Below are 20,784 nucleotides of genomic sequence, written 5' to 3'. Positions count from 1 at the left end.
GTGATGTCTATAGGATCATGTCAGTTTGTATGATTGCACTTATGGTGGCTTAGGGAGGATTTGGATAAAGTTTTCAGCAAATTAAAGTGAAGATATGTTTCCAAAATAGCTTGAAACTTGACAAGCTCTTGAGTGGATTTTGTGTCGAGGGAACCCTTGAACTGTAGTTACCATGGTGCTCTAGAAGCAGCCTTAGTGGAAAGGGAACCCTTGAACTGTAGTTACCATGGTGCTCTAGAAGCAGCCTTAGTGGAAAGGGAACCCTTGAACTGTAGTTACCATGGTGCTCCAGAAGCAGCCTTAGTGGAAAGGGAACCCTTGAACTGTAGTTACCATGGTGCTCTAGAAGCAGCCTTAGTGGAAAGGGAACCCTTGAACTGTAGTTACCATGGTGCTCTAGAAGCAGCCTTAGTGGAAAGGGAACCCTTGAACTGTAGTTACCATGGTGCTCTAGAAGCAGCCTTAGTGGAAAGGGAACCCTTGAACTGTAGTTACCATGGTGCTCTAGAAGCAGCCTTAGTGGAAAGGGAACCCTTGAACTGTAGTTACCATGGTGCTCTAGAAGCAGCCTTAGTGGAAAGGGAACCCTTGAACTGTAGTTACCATGGTGCTCTAGAAGCAGCCTTAGTGGAAAGGGAACCCTTGAACTGTAGTTACCATGGTGCTCTAGAAGCAGCCTTAGTGGAAAGGGAACCCTTGAACTGTAGTTACCATGGTGCTCTAGAAGCAGCCTTAGTGGAAAGGGAACCCTTGAACTGTAGTTACCATGGTGCTCCAGAAGCAGCCTTAGTGGAAAGGGAACCCTTGAACTGTAGTTACCATGGTGCTCTAGAAGCAGCCTTAGTGGAAAGGGAACCCTTGAACTGTAGTTACCATGGTGCTCTAGAAGCAGCCTTAGTGGAAAGGGAACCCTTGAACTGTAGTTACCATGGTGCTCCAGAAGCAGCCTTAGTGGAAAGGGAACCCTTGAACTGTAGTTACCATGGTGCTCCAAAAGCAGCCTTAGTGGAAAGGGAACCCTTGAACTGTAGTTACCATGGTGCTCTAGAAGCAGCCTTAGTGGAAAGGGAACCCTTGAACTGTAGTTACCATGGTGCTCTAGAAGCAGCCTTAGTGGAAAGGGAACCCTTGAACTGTAGTTACCATGGTGCTCTAGAAGCAGCCTTAGTGGAAAGGGAACCCTTGAACTGTAGTTACCATGGTGCTCCAGAAGCAGCCTTAGTGGAAAGGGAACCCTTGAACTGTAGTTACCATGGTGCTCTAGAAGCAGCCTTAGTGGAAAGGGAACCCTTGAACTGTAGTTACCATGGTGCTCTAGAAGCAGCCTTAGTGGAAAGGGAACCCTTGAACTGTAGTTACCATGGTGCTCTAGAAGCAGCCTTAGTGGAAAGGAAACCTTGAACTGTAGTTACCATGGTGCTCTAGAAGCAGCCTTAGTGGAAAGGGAACCCTTGAACTGTAGTTACCATGGTGCTCTAGAAGCAGCCTTAGTGGAAAGGAAACCTTGAACTGTAGTTACCATGGTGCTCTAGAAGCAGCCTTAGTGGAAAGGAAACCTTGAACTGTAGTTACCATGGTGCTCTAGAAGCAGCCTTAGTGGAAAGCTCCTGTAAATATTTTGTTATGTTTATGTGTTTTTAATTCTGGGTTTTTGTATCACCTGTTTTGTTTCTGCATATTTCTGGTGGTTTTGACCCACAGATTTGCAGATAGATTGGCAGGTCATTTTTTGTTGTTGGCTAATTGTTTTTGTTCGAGTGGTGCATCTGAACAATGCACCAGCTTTTTTGTTTCACCTGGCTGCTGGTTCCTGATCTTTTGAAAACATAGATTGAAGAGTCACCTGAAGCTTGAGAGGAGAGGAATTGGAGTGCTGAGGTAGAGGGCTCATCACGAGGATGACTAGCTACTACTCTGAACTGTGTGTGGTGAGCATTCTGGCGCCCTGGTATGCTGAGACATCACCTGAGTGAATGCCATACATTGTGAAGGAGGTCCAGTAACTACATGACAGGCTGGTATCCAGAGTAGCCCTGTACAAGATCATCACCAGACTCTTCATCAACCATCTCCCTGACCACCTTCCTCTGATCAAGCCATGAACTGTCCCTCTCCATCTTGGAGGATGCATGCACTCAAAGACTTGGCCTCTATTGTTTGAGATAGCTAACTATAGCTATGCTACTCATGATGATGTATTGGTTGATCTCACTAACTATAGCTAGGCTACTCATGATGTTGCATAGGTTGCTTGTTTTTTTGCTTTTGAAGTGCTATAGAAATTTAATAAATGACTGTTATTATTATTATTGGCCATCGCTTTGTTCTATCCCCACAACTTTGGCAGCTGGTTAGTTACAAGACTTATCTAGCATCAAATCAAATAGTCTTCACTTGTCTATAAGCATTTCATGTATACTGGGGTTAAACGATCAATAAAGATATGATCTGGCACACAGAGAGAAGTTTCACTGCACATGACTAATCAATGACTTCCCACCCCAAACCCCAATCATGTCAACACACTGCAGAAACGCAGAAACTCACACTGCAGCAAGAAACAGGAGATGTGTTAGCAGAGGGACACAAAGGTTGTATGACAGGGGAAACTCAAGTTTAATTGACTGGAGAAATGGCCCGATTCCTTTTCTCCTAGATGGATTGGCAATCAGCCACACTTGTCCAATAGCCTGTCTTTAGCAGTTTATGTGGTCCCTCTGTGTAGCGAGCGCCTTGTAACTATGTGATGTTCAATTTACTGTTCAAGTTGTTCATTTTCTGGATGGGGAACTCCTGGTGGTACATCTTCTCATTCACAGCCATGTGATGGCTCACAACAGAGGGTAGCACCTCATTTGGATAGTCCCAAGTAGATGGTTTGTAGATGTTCAGTAGATGTGCAGTAGATGTTCAAAAAACTGTCAACAACATTTCAACTAACTATCCACTAACCCTAACATTAACCCCTATTCTAACCCTAACCCTAGCCCTAAACCTGACATTAACCCTTATCTTAACCCTAACATTAACCCTTATCTTAACCCTAACCTTAACCCTTATCCTAACCCTAAACCTGACATTAACCCTTATCCTAACCCTAACCCTAGCCCTAAACCTGACATTAACCCTTATCCTAAGCCTAACATTAACCCTTATCTTAACCCTAACCTTAACCCTTATCCTAACCCTAACCCTAGCCCTAAACCTTATCCTAACCCTAACATTAACCCTTATCTTAACCCTAACCCTAGCCCTAAACCTGACATTAACCCTTATCCTAACCCTAACCCTAGCCCTAAACCTGACATTAACCCTTATCCTAACCCTAAACCTGACATTAACCCTTATCCTAACCCTAACATTAACCCTTATCCTAACCCTAACATTAACCCTTATCCTAACCCTAACCCTAGCCCTAAACCTGACATTAACCCTTATCCTAACCCTAACATTAACCCTTATCCTAACCCTAACCCTAGCCCTAAACCTGACATTAACCCTTATCCTAACCCTTATCTTAACCCTAACCTTAACCCTTATCCTAACCCTAACATTAACCCCTATTCTAACCATAACCCTAGCCCTAAACCTGACATTAACCCTTATCCTAACCCTAACATTAACCCTTATCTTAACCCTAACCTTAATCCTTATCCTAACCCTAACATTAACCCCTATTCTAACCCTAACCCTAGCCATAAACCTAACATTAACCCTTATTCTAACCTTAATCCTTATCCTAACCCTAACATTAACCCTTATTCTAACCCTAACCCTAGCCCTAAACCCAACATTAACCCTTATCCTAACCCTAACATGAACCCTTATTCTAACCCTAACCCTAGCCCTAAACCTAAACATAACCTTAACCCTTATTCTAAGGTAGCCTCGTGGTTAGAGCATTGGGCCAGTCACCGGATGTTGATTAAGGCAACCCCCCGCACCTCTCTGATTCAGAGGGGTTGGGTTAAATGCGGAAGACACATTTCAGTTGAAGGCATTCAGTTGTACAACTGACGAGGTATCCCCCCTTCCCTTCAACCCTAACCGTAACCGTAACCTTAGAAAGCATTTGCTTATAAATAGATGCTGTGTTGACAGTGGTGATTTTAGCATGCAAATTTTGTCATCAAAAAAAGAGAAAGATTTACAATTCCGAGTTGGATGACCGTTCAAAACGTATTTTCCCAGTCTGAGTGTGTTTATTCCCCACTTCCCAGTTGCAATGCTTGCGGTTAGCCACTGTCACCGATTCCTTAGCGATTTCCCACTTGTTGTGTAATGCTTAATTCCAATGGCCGATGAGCACCGATACAATTTATCTTCATTATTTATCTTCATATTACAAGGATTAGAAAGGATTTGCCAGTAGATTGTCTACTTGATTTATGATGATGACTGCAAGCTAAGAGTCCAATCAAAGTGTCACGGCCGTTAAATGAAGAGGACCAGGGTGCAGCGTGATATGCGTACATATTATTTTTATTAGAAAAGACACCGAACAAAACAATAAACACTACAAAACAAACCGTGAAGCTAAAGGCTATGTGCCATAAACAAAGTCAACTTCCCACAAAGACAGGTGGGAAAGGGCTACCTAAGTATGGTTCTCAATCAGAGACAACGATAGACAGCTGTCCCTGATTGAGAACCCTACCCGGCCAAAACATAGAAATACAAATAATAGAACATAGAATACCCACCCCAAATCACACCCTGACCAAACCAAATAGAGACATAAAAAGGATCTCTAAGGTCAGGGCGTGACACAAAGCTAATTTCACATCATTTTATCTGTGGCCAATGACCTTGAGCTTTCTTGGAAGGGCTCTTCTAATCTAAGTCTATGGCACGACCCAAAGGGCTCACATTCTTGATGTCTACCCTTACTAAAGGCAGGTGACGTAGTGTCCCCATGAGTGACAGAACACTGAGCCAATAACAGTGCAATGCTCCTATCTTCTGCTGGCTTGCCCCACCACCACAGAAAGCACTGAGCTAGGCTGAATCACCTGCATTTTGGAGCTGCCTGTTTGTATGTGGCTTTACTAACTCAATGATATTTATATATATTTTAATTGTGTGACATACTGTATGTGACACTTTGGGGGGGGGGGGGTATGGGGCTCAAAACAGGTGGGGCTCTGCCCTGAATGACGTGTCGCCTCTGTGTGTTGATAGTATGACCGTCTGTAGAGCATCTATTTGGGATTATCTAAATAATGTGTGACCAAATCGGAAAATCCAATAATCCACTTTTGATCCCTTTCCCTGTGGTTGATTTCAGAAGCGGCTCCCTGTCTCACAGTCCAGACCAGAGAAGTAGAGCCACCCATTGGTCAGTACCGCGTAGAACTCTGCCTATACCCAGGGGAAGACTAAATCCAAATGGAGGATCCAAACATTCTGGCCCCGCCTACCAACACCTCCAGGAGTTGGAGTCGTCTGAGAGAGAGGTTGAGTCATTGAGAGGGTAAGTTACACTGTCGGTTTATCAGAGACATTAGTACTGACTACATCTCAATTGTCATTCAACTTACAGTAGCAGTAATAGTGAAAATATGGACATCATGTCCTTCACCTTGAATACTACTTCTGCAAACTCAGAATTAATGTGTTGTAAAGTTCAAATCAAATCATCAAATCAAATTTTATTCGTCACATACACGGGTTTAGCAGATGTTATTGAGCTAAATGCTTGTGGTTCTAGTTCTGACAGCGCAGTAATATTTAACATGTAATCTAACCATTTCACAACAAATACCTAATACACACAAATCTAAGGAATGGAATGAAGAATATATAAATATATGGATGAGCAATGTCAGAGTGGCATAGACTTAGATACAGAAGATAGTATAGAATACAGTATATACATACGAGAAGAGTAATGCAAGATATGTAAACATTATTAAAGTGACATTATTAAAGTGACTCGTGTTCAATTTATTAAAGTGGCAAATGATTTCAAGTCTGTGTATGTAGGCAGCAGCCTCTCTGTGCTAGTGATGGCTATTTAACAGTCTGATGGCCTTGAGATAGAAGCTGTTTTTCAGGTAGTTTACCCCCGGTGATGCGTCGTGCAGACCGCACCACCCTCTGGAGAGCCCTGCTGTTGTGGGCGGTGCAGTTGCCGTAACAGGTGCTGATACAGCCCAACAGGATGCTCTCAATTGTATTTTAGGTGACAAGCCACATTTCTTCAGCCTCCTGAGGTTGAAGAGGCGCTATTGCGCCTTCTTCACCACACTGTCTGTGTGGGTGGACCATTTCAGGTTGTCAGTGATATGTATGACGAGGAACTTAAAACTTTCCACCTTTTCCACTGCTGTCCCATCGATGTGGATAGGGGGCTGCTCCCTCTGCTGTTTCCTGAAGTTCACGATCATCTCCTATGTTTTGTTGACATTGAGTGAGAGGTTATTTTCCTGACACCACTCCCAGAGCCCTCACCTCCTCCCTGTAGGCTGACTCGTTGTTGTTGGTAATCAAGCCTACTAATGTTGTGTCGTCTGCAAACTTGATGATTGAGTTGGAGGAGTGCATGGCCATGCAGTCATGGGTGAACAGGGAGTACAGGAGGGGGCTGAGCACGCACCCTTGTGGGGCCCTAGTGTTGAGGATCAGCGAAGTGGAGATATTGTTTCCTATCTACACCACCTGGGGGCGGCCCGTCAGGTAGTCCAGGCCCAATTGCACAGGGCAGGGTTCAGACCCAGAGCCTCAAGCTTAATGATGAGCTTGGAGGATACTATGGTGTTGAATGCTGAGCTATAGTCAATTAACACCATTCTTACATAGGTATTCCTCTTGTCCAAATGGGATAGGGCAGTGTGCAGTGTGATGGCGAGTATATCGTCTGTGGACTTATTGGGACGGTAAGCAAATTGAAGTGGGTCTAGTGTGACAGGTAAGGTGGAGGTGATCCTTGACTAGTCTCCCAAAGCACTTAATGATGACAGAAGTGAGTGCTACGGGGCGATAGTCATTTAGTTCAGTTACCTTTGCTTTCTTGGGTACAGGAACAATGGTGGCCATCTTGAAGCATGTGGGGACAGCAGACTGGGATAGGGAGTGATTGAATATGTCTGTAAACACACCATCCAGCTGGTATGTGCTTGCTCTGAGGACGCGGCTAGGGATGCCGTCTGGGCCGGCAGCTTGCGAGGGTTAACAAGTTTGTCCCCCAATAAGTTTTCCAAACGTAAAAGATTAAACAACGCTGTTTTGACATAGTAACATATCACAGAAAAACAGATTTTACACAATCCCACACTCCCAGAGTTTAGGTACTTATACATTCAGACTGTTTCTGTTTGCTGCAGTGGTTTCGGGGTCATTATTCTCTAACAGAGAGAGTGCACTGCAATGTCCGTTTTGAAGACGAGGAATGCTGCATAATGAGCCCAGCCTATCCCAGGCTCCAATCCCAGATCTCATCCCAGGCACCTATCCCAGGCTCTTATCCCAGGAGCCTATCCCAGGCTCCTAACCCAGGCTCCTAACCCAGGCTACCATCCCAGGCTCTTATCCCAGGCTCCTATCCCAGGCTCCTAACCCAGGCTACTATCCCAGGCTCTTATCCCAGGATACCATCCCAGGCTCTTATCCAATGTGCCTTTCCCAGGCTCCTAACCCAGGCTCTTATCCCAGGCGCCTATCCCAGGCTACCATCCCAGGCTCCTATCCCAGGCTTATATCCCAGGCTGTGTGGCCCTTCTGTCTGCCTCTGTCATCACACCTCTGACATCTTTCATCTCTGATTTATGGGTCCACCTGTAATCTTTAAACAAGAGTCACTGTCTCCAAATCCCACAGGGCGACGTCTGCTTTCTCTCCTCCACTTGCTTTAGCTCTCTCTCTCTCTCGCTCTACTTCTCTCTTTTTGTCTCTCGCCCTCTCTCTCTCGCTCTCTCGCTCCCTCTCTCCCTCTCTCCATCCTGTTTCCTTTCTAGCTACCTCCTCAAGTCTTCTCTCTCTCTCTCTCTCTCTCTCTCTCTCTCTCTCTCTCTCTCTCTCTCTCTCTCTCTAATTATAGAACTGGTTGTTTGGATGCTGATTGATTGATAGCAGAGCCTACATGTAGGCCGTCGATTTATAAACTTAATCTCTTCTGGAAAAATGTGTCCAGACAAAATATTTCCATATGCTGCTAGGCTAGCATTTGATTTGCAACGGTTGGTGTTTGCAAACCTTGCTGTCTGCCTCTCAGACCTGTGGAACAATGTTGCAGTTTTTTTGTCATCTCCACTGTGCATGCATATGAATGTGAAGAGAATAACAGCTTCTCTGAGCCAGGTGGATTAATTTATCATGATCATTATAATCGATATATTCAATGAAATGTCAAGAGCAACAAAGGTAAAACAAACATAGTTTGCTGTCTGTTGTAAATAGAATGGATATAATTAGCAACCAGCCCATTTGGCTAGCAATTTCAGAACTAACAACTGGCTTTTGCCCGGACTATATTGTATGGTGGAAGGATAAAATAAAACAAATTTACTCAATATAATAACGTTTTTAATGAAAACATGTCATTCATCTTTTTTGTATATGTTGGCAACCATTTTATAAAGCAATAAGGCCTTCGAACCTGGGAATCATTGAGAATAACACCCTCCTAAGGGCTGTTTCTCCAGCCCTTGGCTTCACCTTGGGCTTTAGAACAGCCCTTAGTCCGGAGTCATCACACAATAATTCTCGAGGTCTCATGCCTTATTGCTTAAATAAAGCCCCAGAACGTGGAATGCTGCAGCCTCGGCAAAGCTTTAGACTTAATTTCAAGAGGAGAAATTTCAGAGGCAGAATTTTTTTTGAAGTGAAAAAAGAAAGGCTCACTGCACTCTAGTTTTTACTCCTTCACTTTGTTTTTCACTGTGCTGAGCAGCGAAAGATTTTTAAAAATGAGGTTATGTTATGATCTCCAGTAAAATGGCGTTAGCTCAAATGGAGTGCTTGGCCTGTCGGGGGCGGATTGTATTTTTAATGACGGTCCTACGCTGCCCTTCCTCTCTCTTAGTTTGTCAGTGCGTGACGGGTGGAGGGATTCAGTGGGAAGCTGAACAGCAAGACCTTGAAACCAGGCAGGACTCACTGAAAAAGACAGACTCTGGGGACTCAGCCAATAAAAATATCACTATCATTGCCAATGAAATAGATAGTGTTATACTGATAGACTTTGAAATGTCATAACAGCATAGCAGGAACTTTTACAAAGAGGGCAGTGCTTTAGACATGTGGATAAGGTCAGTCGTGTTACAGGGAATGTTCCAGTCAACTAATTGGTTGATGTTATAAATTCTTAGAAAAAAAGGTGCTATCTAGAACCTAAAAGGGTGTCCCCATAGGAGAACCCTTTGAATAACTATTTTTGCAGGGAAAATAATTTTGGTTGGTTCTACATGGAACCCAAAGGGTTCTACCTGAAACCAAAAGGGATTATCCTACAGGGACAATGGAAGAACCCTTTTGGAACCCCTTATTCTAAGAATATAAGTCTGTCCTGTACTCTACAACTCTAGGTGCAAACCACTGTCAGGTGCTTGTAGAATAAGCAATAACAGGTGAACGGCCTAACTTTGCTGACATACCAGATGCTAGACATAGCCTCCAGCTGGCCCTGAAGGCAGGAGCACATGATTAGTTGAAAAGACTGACTGACCTATTTACAGATTTACAGACAACCAGCACATAGAGAGAGAATCCCCATTCCAGTGAGTTGCCATGGAGACACTGCGGTAAAGGGTGACATGAGAGAACACAATGAGGGAGAGCGTGTGAGAGAAAAAAAGAGGTAGAGAGGGAGGTAGAGAGAGAGAAGAGAGAGAGGAGGAATGTAGAAACTACCTGTTTTGCATACAACAGTAAAAACAAAATCAGTAAGAAGTGCTATCCCTCTCATTCCGTGCCTGTCAGAAAAACTTGCTGTTATCTCTCCAGAATGGCTTAGGCCTACACCAACACAGAACTCCACTTGTGTTCTATTGTAACCAGTATTTTTAGATACACCTGTCAGATTTCTCAAGGCTTTCTCAAATGCACAGAGGTATAATTGAATTATGCAAATGCCTGTCTGTCATTGCGGTGAAAGTGTTGCAGACAGTGTGTGGAGATACAGTACTTCTGCATAAAAGTACCTGTCTGAGATGTAACTTGGCTCCTTACTACAAGGTCACTATTACTGTAATTTATTCTACTGACAAGGTCACTATTACTGTAATGATTCCACTGACAAGGTCACTATTACTGTAATTGATTCTACTGACAAGGTCACTATTACTGTAATTGATTCTACTGACAAGGTCACTATGACTGTAATTGATTCCACTGACAAGGTCACTAATACTTTAAATCATTCCTCTGACAAGGTCACTATTACTGTAATTGATTCTACTGACAAGTTCACTATGACTGTAATTGATTCTACTGACAAGGTCACTATTACTGTAATGATTCCACTGACAAGGTCACTATTACTATAATTGATTCTACTGACAAGGTCACTATTACTGTAATTGATTCTACTGACAAGGTCACTATGACTGTAATTGATTCCACTGACAAGGTCACTATTACTTTAATTGATTCCACTGACAAGGTCACTATTACTGTAATTGATTCCACTGACAAGGTCACTATTACTGTAATTGATTCCAATGACAAGGTCATTATTACTGTAATTAATTCCTCTGACAAGGTAACTATTACTGTAATTGATTCCTCTGACAAGGTCACTATTACTTTAATTGATTCCTCTGACAAGGTCACTATTACTGTAATTGATTCCTCTGACAAGGTCACTACCACTGTAATTAATTTCTCTAACAAGGTCACTATCTCTGTAATTGATACCTCTGACAAGGTCAATTCCATAAGGAAGCATTGATGGTGGACCTTGACTGTTCTGGCCCCACCAGACTGGATCGTAAGTCCCTCACCTTCCTCTGGTCTATAACATTCTAATAGACTACTCTGTCTATCTTTAATGGGTTCCTAATTATTCAGGATATTACCCCTGAATGAACCAGCCAATAGTCTGTCCCAGAATTCTCTGGAATGTTCTTGTCTGACAGGAATGGTGCAATCCTGTCCCTGCTTTGCTGCACCCACCAGCTTTCTCAGCTGGAATAGCGTGTTCATTCATCAGATCAATTTGGAAAATGATTACTACTATCCCAGGCTCTGACTCTGGATAAGAGCATTTGCTAAATGACAAAAATCTAAATGTTCGATGTCTACTGTCCCAGTGTCTTTGTCATTTACATTCATAAACAATAATGAAACATTACAGTATTATCTAAACATTCATAAAATCCATATATATATTTGAAGTCTGAAGTTTACATACACCTTAGCAAAATACATTTAGACTTAGTGTTTCACTGACAATTCCTGACAATAATCCTAATAAAAATTCCCTGTCTTAGGTCAGTTATGATCACCACTTTATTTTAAGAATGTGAAATGTCAGAATAGTAGTAGAGAGAACACATTTATTTATTTCATCACATTCCCAATAGGTCAGAAGATTACATACACTCAATTAATATTTGGTAGCATTGCCTTTAAATTGTTTAACTTGGGTCAAACGTTTTGGGTAGCCTTCCACAAGCTTCCCACAATAAGTTGGGTGAATTTTGGCCCACTCCTCCTGACAGAGCTGGTGTAACTGAGTCAGGTTTGTAGGCCTCCTTGCTCACACACGCTTTTTCAGTTCTGCCCACACATTTTCTATGGGATTGAGGTCAGAGCGTTGTGATGGCCACTTCAATACCTTGACTTTTTTGTCCTTAAGCCATTTTGCCACAACTTTGGAAGTATGCTTGGGGTCATTGTCCATTTGGAAGACCCATTTGCAAGTAAGCTTTAACTTCCTGACTGATGTCTTGAGATGTTGCTTCATTATATCCACATTTTTTTCATTCCTCTTGATGCCATCTATTTAGTGAAGTGCACCAGTCCCTCCTGCAGCAAAGGTCTTGGATGATTTCTTTTGATTTTCACATGATGTCAAGCAAAGACGCATTGAAAGGTAGGCCTTGAAATAGATCTACAGGTACACCTCCAATTGACTCAAATGATGTCAATTAGCCTATCAGAAGCTTTTATAACCATGACATCGTTTTCTGGAATTTTCCAAGCTGTTTAAAGGCACAGTCAACTTAGTGGAATTGTGATACAGTGAAATATAAGTGAAATAATCTGTCTGTAAACAATAGAACAGTAGATAATTAAAATACAAAGTACAATCATGTACAGTGCCTTCGGAAAGTATTCAGACCTCTTGACTTTTTCCACATTTGTTACGTTACAGCCTTATTCTAAAAGGGATTAAATAAAAAAAATCCTCAGCAATCTACTTACAATACCCCATAATGACAAAGTGAAAAACAGGTTTTTAGACATTTTAGCAAATGTATTAAAAATAAAAAATAAAAATTCCTTATTTATATAAGTATTCAGACCCTTTGCTATGAGACTCGATCCTTTTTCCATTGATCATCCTTGAGATGTTTCTACACTTGATTGGAGTCCACTTGCGGTAAATTCAATTGATTGGACATGATTTGGAAAGGCACACGCCTGTCTATGTAAGGTCCCACAGTTGACAGTGCATGTCAGATCAAAAACCATGAAAGAAGTTTGGAACCACCAAGACACTTCCTAGAGCTGGCCGCCCGGCCAAACTGAGCAATCAGGGTGAGAAAGGTCTTGGTTAGGGAGGTGACCAAGAACCCGATGGTCACTCTGACAGAGCTTTAGAGTTCCTCTGTGGAGATGGGAGAACCTTCCAGAAGGACAACCATCTCTGCAGCACTCCACCAAGACTGCTGAGTGACCAGACGGAAGCCACTCCTCAGTAAAAGGCATATGACAGCCAGCTTGGAGTTGCCAAAAGGCACCTAAAGACTCTCAGATCATGAGAGACAAGATTCTATGGTCTGATGAAACCAAGATTGAACTCTTTGGCCTGAATGCCAAGCTTCACGTCTGGTGGAAACATGACACCTGAAATGTGGTGGTGGCAGAATCATGCTGTGGGGATGTTTTTCAGTGTCAGAGACATGGAGACTAGTCAGAATCGAGGCTAAGATGAACAGAGCAAATTACTGAGACATTCTTGATGAAAACCTGCTCCAGAGTGCTCAGGACCTCAGACTGGGGCAAAGGTTCACCTCCCAACAGGACAACAACTCTAAACACACAGCCAAGACAAAGCAGGAGCGGCTTCGTGACAAGTCTCTGAATGTCCTTGAGTCGCACAGCCAGAGCCCAGACCTGAACCCAATCGAACATCTCTGGAGAGACCTGAAAATAGCTGTGAAGCAACGCTCCCTGTTCAACCTGACAGAGCTTGAGAGGATCTGTAGAGAGGAATGTGAGAAACTCCCAAAATACAGATATGCCAAGCTTGTGGCGTCATACTCAAGAAGACTCGAGGCTGTAATCGCTGAGGTGCTAAGGTGCTTCAACAAAGTACTGAGCAAAGGGTCTGAATACGTATTTAAATGTGATATTTCATTTTTTTATATTTATAAATTAGCAAATATTTATTGAAACCTGTTTTTGCTTTGTCATTATATGGTATTGTGTGTTGATTGATGAGGGAAAAACAATTGAATCCATTTTAGAATACGGCTGTCATCTTACAAAATATGGAAAAAGTAAAGGGGTCTGAATACTTTCCGATGGCACTGTATGTGTACAGCACATATGTACAAAATACACTCTAACACAAAACAGACGAACAAGCCCGCACGAAACAGAAGCGGGCTGAACAAACTTAAATAACCCCACCCTAACAACCAAACAAGAAACAGGTGATCCCAATTAGACAAAACCAAACGAACACAGAACAAAGGATCGGTGATAGCTAGTAGACCGGTGACGGCGACCGCCGAGCGCCACCCGAACAAGAAGGGGAGTCACCTTCGGTAATATTCGTGACAACATACTGTACAACACACTTCTATAATCTCACCTCAAATCTATGAACAGAGCAATTTTGTATTACAATGTTTAATTCTGTACACCATGGTCGTACATTTGCACTGTTGGGTGCATGCATGGGATGTTTTCAGGCTGATTGTATTTCCCACATCTAATGAGATTTGCTCCAACTGTTATTGTGGGCATTAGGAAACTGACATCCCTGTTATCGGAGAGCAAGGCCCAATATGGCTTTCTAAATGTGACTCGTTTGGGGCTCATTCCAAAACCTCAGTGAAAAAGAGAATCATCAGCTTTGAAAACCCCCTTGATGGAGGCTTACATCTCTGATTAGGCTATTACAAGAAAGAGAGTGACTCAAAGTTAAATATTGATGCGACAAGAGCAGCTAGCCTTTGTCAGGGATTATGAATTATTACACAAAGATAATGAGCCCCAAGCCCTAGATTGTACCTCAATTGAGACGTTGATATTACAGAGAGGATGTGTTGCTGTAATGTGAGGTAGCTTATGCCAGATCCCTTTGAGAAAAAGAAGAGAGAGCAAAGAATCAATATTTGATATCAACAACACAACACTTTGACTTTGAAAGTGCCTCATGAAGCACAAAAGCAATTTCTATGTCAGGAACAAATGGTGGACTATCTCGTGTCTAAAAGTGAATGGGGACATTGTTGATCACTGATTACTTCATTAATTATCCTAGATGCTCAGATGCGTCAAACATATTCTTGTTGGACTAAATATTCATGCCATGCTCCATTTAGTTAAGTATCCCCATTTCAAGGTGTCAAATCAATAATGTAGTGTCTGAACTCCCTCTTAACTTTCCCAACTCATGATCCAGTTCATACAAAGTGAGAGTGTTCGGCTAGATAAAGACATGAAAGAGACATGTCAAGCTCATCTTGTCATTTTTGTGCTCTTCATGCCTCTGAGATGGCAAGGTGAATTTTGGCTCACAGAGTACCCTTGTTCTGTTTGGGAAGGTGCTTTAAAGGCTTGAGTTAAAATGATACTCAAAGCAATTAACTTTTCTTGAAGTGAAATGAGTACACGTGGGAATTGACAGCAATTGTAATTATCTCTCTCTCTTTTCGCTCTTCCCTTCATCAGGTGCCAGATTGTGATTGCCGGGAGCGACCCGCGACAGGATGCCTTTCTAAATATGCAACCCCCCATGTCAGTGGAGACGTCGTGGGAGAGCAGGGTGGAGGTGCGCTGCTGTCCTCTGGACCAGGGCCTGGACCATGACATCTCTACTTCCACCTGGAGCCTCAGGCGTCCCAGATGTCCAAGCCGCTCTTCCCCTCCTCCTTTCCGGACCTGCTCCATCCCTATCATCCCCTCTGTCCAGGGCCACAAGGACGAGGTCTCCTGTTTGCAAACAGCTACTGGCTCAGCCACCTGCAGCACCATGCCCAGTAAGGAAGTAGGAGGGCACTCCCTCATCATGCTGCACCCCACCTCCACCTCCTGCTCTTCCTCTATTGGGGGCCAGCAGCAGGACGAGGTGGCCCTTCTCCTAGAGGAGGCCCAGGAGCATCTCAGGGCTCTTGCCCACAGGAAGCAGGAAGACAGCGTCGGCGCCACCCCTCAACTGCCCAGAGAGACTGTGTGCTTCCTGACACTCAATGGTGGAGGAGCGGGGGGTTTGAGCCCTAATGGACCCACTGAGACCCAGTTAATGAGCCCTAGAGAACCTCACAGAGACTCAGCCCAGCCCTGCCAATGAGACAACGAGGTCTGGGCCCTAGCTTTCTGTCTGGATCTACAGTAAAACAACTGTAGTGTCTTGAAGTCAAGACTGTAGAGCTCTGCATCAAAGGGATGAGATTAAACTGAATAGAGAAAAATAATATCATGGAATAAACAATGTGCATACTGTATGGAAGAATGAACAGAGGGATGGTCTATGGAGTGATGAAGAGAGATATTATGTATATGCATTTATTTAAATGAGAAGCTTCTTAGACAAAAGAAACCAAATAGTCTGTCATCTCCATGGTGTTTTTAATTGTAAAAAAATATATATATATAAATATATATGGATATAAATATATGGAATTAAAAAGGTGACCAAGTTCAGTTGAGGAATACAGGAATGATGTACCGTCTTTCTTTTTTTGTAACAACTCCTCCACATTTTTCAGGCTTGGAGCACGTTTGTGTGGACCCCATGCACCCTTACCCCTTCTGTTTTGCTACCTGGTGTGAACCGACGATGCAGTTAAACATGGCTGCCACAGCAACAGTATCTACTGTAAAACAACCTCTCAACTACCATTGTGAGTCTACCCAGCCAAGGATTATAACAGTCCCCCTTGCCTTGGATATACCACAGCAGTATATTGAAGAACAATTACAGAATGATATAGAGAGACTTTTGCCGATAAACTACCCCAGGTTGACCCTGTCACTGGCTTGGGACAGCAGGTTGATAAGACAGGCGTGATGCTAACACGGTTGGCTAGTTTGGTGTCTTATTCCTTTTTTGTACGTGAGTGGAATTCCTCCTCTGCTGACCAAGTCGTTTAGCATGGGTGTTTTTTTCCCCTCTGTCTAACCCCACACAACTCTGAGTACACACACACACACATTCCCTCAGCACACAACGACGTGTACAGGTGTGTTGGGGGTACACAGCAGGGATGGAGGGACCAAGGATAATAGGCCGGCGCGAGTGGAGGAGTTTCCGTTTTTTAGTTTCAGTTTGTTCGTGATGAACAATCAGCTGCTTTCTGGGGAAGGGGAGGGGGGAGACGGTAGAGGGGGATTGAAGAAAAATGTGTTTGTGGTACCTGTGAAGTGGGGACTTCAATTTCTGTTTTGAATTTAGAACCAAATGTTGGGGGGAAAAAAGCATAATGGAGATTTTGCAGATTTTTTTTATTTTCTATTTCATTTTCAATGGTTCTGCCCCCTACCCCACCCACCCACTAACCTGTGAAATTGTGCATGCAGATAATATTTGTTTTCAGATTAACACCAATTTTCTCTAGTGAGTTGCTGATTTCACTCACAATGTTTGGAATTTCACAATCAAATAACCTTTCATCAGAGGTTTACAAGCAGACCATAGAGGTGGCTAGGGCATTGGTAGGTAGATAAGGAGGTAAGGCTCCATATTGCCAACAACCCTTTCAGAGTTTTTAAAAAAATGATCTCCACAATGAGGTCAATGTAGCAGTAGTAATAACCATTGGAGGTTTCCAGATAAAAGCTAACTATTTATGTGTAGGACATATCCACTTGATGCCAAACAAGCTAAATGAATCGTGCTGCATGATGTACTTTATGCATCAACGACCAACAGTCACATTTGGGTCGTCAGACATCAAGTGGAAATGTGCCATTATCTGTAAACGTCCAAAGCGTATTACATTACCTGAAACCATTTTCAATGCATTTTCAACTGTTGGTCTTGGATCATACATGCTCTCTGTACATCCGCCCTGCTGAATGGTTTTTGCAGTTATGAAAACCAATTTAAGTCGGGCATCTCTCGTTTCCACTCTGAACATCTGAACACCACATTACATTTGCCAGTAATTGAACACTGTCTGCTACACTCCACGTACTTTCCGTTAACTTTATCAGAGAAGAAGCAGTGAAAAGGGGTCAGCCATATGACCGCCTGTCTTGAAATGATTAACAAACTCATTGACCTTTCCTGCAAATGCCTCAAGACTAGGGTGAGACTAGGGTGAGACTTTCTATATTAGGTCCTCATTTTTCCAGTTTCTGTCTATACATGTGTCTGTTTGTGAATCTATGTGAAGGCTTATGGATTTCTGAGAGTAAGTGTTTAATTTTTCAAATCAGATTGCTCATTGGAGTGTGTGTGTGTGTATATATGTGTGCTTGTGTGTGTGTGTTTGTACATGTGTGCGTGTGTGTGTGCATGGGTTTGTGTGTGCGTGACTATTCACATGCATGTGGTTATTTAAGTTAATGCAGTATATACACATGGGCCCATACTGTATGTCCATGTCTTAGTAGGAGATTTTGCTCAGCTGGACAGTGGACAGACAGCAGTGGAGAGGTTAGCTGGTTGATGGCAGGGTTAGACCATACAGGCCAGACAGATAAGAGACCAGCTTGATCCACAAAGACCTCTGACTGCCAGGGAAAGCAACCCCATCAGAGCGTGGCTACTATCCCCACAAATGGCTGGAGCAGTTTATAGCCAATGCCAGTGATGCAGAGCCTTTTATCCTCTACCCTGATAAATGCAGGGTTGTAATCAGTTTGTTGTGAGAGTTTGGGGGAATTATACTTTGTCAGGTTTGTTTTTCTGAGACAAATCCAGTTTGGGTTGTGGGGAGGGGGGTAAAAGCATTCCAAGGTGAAATCTCACAGCAGGAAAATGATTCAGCACTGTTCATTTCCATTTTAAAAGGCCTGTGTTTCTTAGTCTGAAGTTTATTCAGTGCTGTGCGTTGAGGCAGAATAAAAAGTTAATCCCTGGTGACGATTCTGAGCCAGTGGATGTGTAAACCTCTCTGTAAAGCTGATCTGCCTTCATAGAGAGTGACGGGGCAAGGTAAGAAACAATCCACCATGGCTCATTCTTGTACTTTTACCTACTGTGTGTGTACCTACTGTGTGTGTGTGTGTGTGTGTGTGTGTGTGTGTGTGTGTGTGTGTGTGTGTGTGTGTGTGTGTGTGTGTGTGTGTGTGTGTGTGTGTGTGTGTGTGTGTGTGTGTGTGTGTGTGTGTGTGTGTGTGTGTGTGTGTGTGTGTGTGTGTGTGTGAGATAGCAATGCTCATCAGGCACAGTGTACCAATGTGTTAATTACTGATGCTGAAATTCATCTTCAGTCAAAAGATGTTCTGATTACTCCAGTATTCATCCAGAGGTGTCTAGGTCACACTTCATTTTGGATTGAGTATTGCCTCTCAAATATGAAGGTTTGAAGGAGTTCAAAAGGTAAGGGTGTTGAATGACCAATCAACAAAACAGCGTTACATCAATTGTAATACAAATATTCAGGGCAGAGCTATATTTCAGATAAGCATGGGATTATACCTAGATTAGTTTCTAATGTCAGGCCAGGTTTGATAACCTTGATGTCAGCCAAGTGTCATTCAAATAATATTACAGATAATTGAGCCGATAGCCTTTTCATGGTTATACATAGCTATGTGACAAGTGGTTGTTACATAGTTGTTATACAATGGTAACACAAAATGGACATGCAATTACATGATGCAATTAGCATCCGGATATAAAGAGTGAACTAAGGTTGTTTTGATCCTCTGCTGCCTGTGTGTGAATTATCCAGTCACTATCATAGGCTGGTCAGACTGCTATATGGTTTAGGCTATACATTATCCCTTCAGCTTCATATCATCTCACTGCGAATGTTCATTTTTGAGATAAGAATGGGTCTAAAACTCCAAGTTGTGAACTCCAGAGATGTTCAATGCCAGTGTATGTGTGTGTGTGTTGACAGAGTTTCCCCACAAAACCCTGGCTAATGTCAAAAATATTCCAGTTGTGATATGAAAAATAGAGTCTCATTTTTGGCAGTGAAGAACTTTATTTCAGTGATACCCCTCAAAAAATGATATAGTGGATTTTTCTGTTCATTTTATTTTTGTATTTTTGTTTTTCAATAAAGATGAGTCTTCAGTGTTATTTCTTTCAGTGCATCTGCAGAAAATTTAAATAATATTACGTATATTTTGGAGATTATGGAAAATTCATAATCCAAACTATTATTAGTTACAGCACGACTGTAACTGGCCTTAAACCAAAAAAAAAACAATCAGCTACAGAATTCCTGAAATCTGATGAAGGTGCTTAAAGTGCATCTCAGGAATCAACAGATAAAGAATGGTCAAAATATCTGAAGATTGCTGGTGAAGTCAACCTGGAGTGAGGAGGAGGACATAGGTGGATGCAGGAACACATGGAAGACTAGTTAATAATGTGCTGAGAGAGAGAGCTCATTAGACAGTCACAGATGGGGAGAGATGCAGTAGGATTTACTCAGACATAAAGGTACATGACTCAGACAACCAATACATTACAGTCCAACCATTACATTACAGTCCAACCAATAATACTCATACTAGGTAAACAGAATGGTCATGTTATTTTCTGATGAAAGATATACAGTACGGACAATAAGAAAACTACCAAACACATGGCCGTGTGTGTGTACTTTGTGTGTGTGTGTGTGTGTGTGTGTGTGTGTGTGTGTGTGTGTGTGTGTGTGTGTGTGTGTGTGTGTGTGTGTGTGTGTGTGTGTGTGTGTGTGTGTGTGTGTGTGTGTGTGTGTGTGTGTGTGTGTGCCTGAATCTCTCACGGATAAATCACTACTGGATTAAGTGAACATTTGATTACTGTTTATGGATTCCTGATACTTGGTTGATCTCAGTCCAAGTACAATGGGAAGACACACATTGTTTCTGTCTGCCATGGTGACCAGTGACCACACACCTATAACCATACAGTTGAAGTCGGAAGTTTACATACACCTTAGCCAAATACATTTAAACTCAGTTTTTCACAATTGCTGACATTAAATCCTAGTAAAAATTCCCTGTCTTAGGTCAGTTAGGATCACCACTTTATTTTAAGAATGTGAAATGTCAGAATAGTAGTAGAGAGAATTATTCATTTCAGATGTAATTTATTTCATCACATTTCCAGTGGGTCAGAAGTTTACATACACTCAATTAGTATTTGGTATCATTGCCTTTAAATAGTTAATAACTTGGGTCAAACGTTTCGGGTAGCCTTCCACAAGCTTTCCACAATAAGTTGGGAGAATTTTGGCCCATTCCTCCTGACAGAGCTGATGTAACTGAGTCAGGTTT

At 42.5% G+C, this 20,784-nt stretch overlaps 1 protein-coding gene across 1 annotated transcript in view; it reads left to right on the top strand.

The window, feature by feature from the left end:
* The window catches only part of LOC109888995 (pro-neuregulin-3, membrane-bound isoform), a 383,055-nt gene extending 363,458 nt beyond the window's left edge, over positions 1-19,597 (top strand). Inside the window, exons 8-9 of the mRNA XM_031823664.1 lie at positions 5,288-5,473; positions 15,070-19,597. Coding sequence (XP_031679524.1) covers positions 5,288-5,473; positions 15,070-15,688 — 805 coding nt within the window. The 3' untranslated portion in view covers positions 15,689-19,597. The remainder of the gene's footprint in view (positions 1-5,287; positions 5,474-15,069) is intronic.
* Positions 19,598-20,784: the final 1,187 nt, after the last annotated feature.

Source organism: Oncorhynchus kisutch, linkage group LG4 (assembly GCF_002021735.2).
Source record: "Oncorhynchus kisutch isolate 150728-3 linkage group LG4, Okis_V2, whole genome shotgun sequence".
NCBI classification, from domain to species: domain Eukaryota; kingdom Metazoa; phylum Chordata; class Actinopteri; order Salmoniformes; family Salmonidae; genus Oncorhynchus; species Oncorhynchus kisutch.
This window is presented reverse-complemented; position numbering and strand designations above follow the sequence as displayed.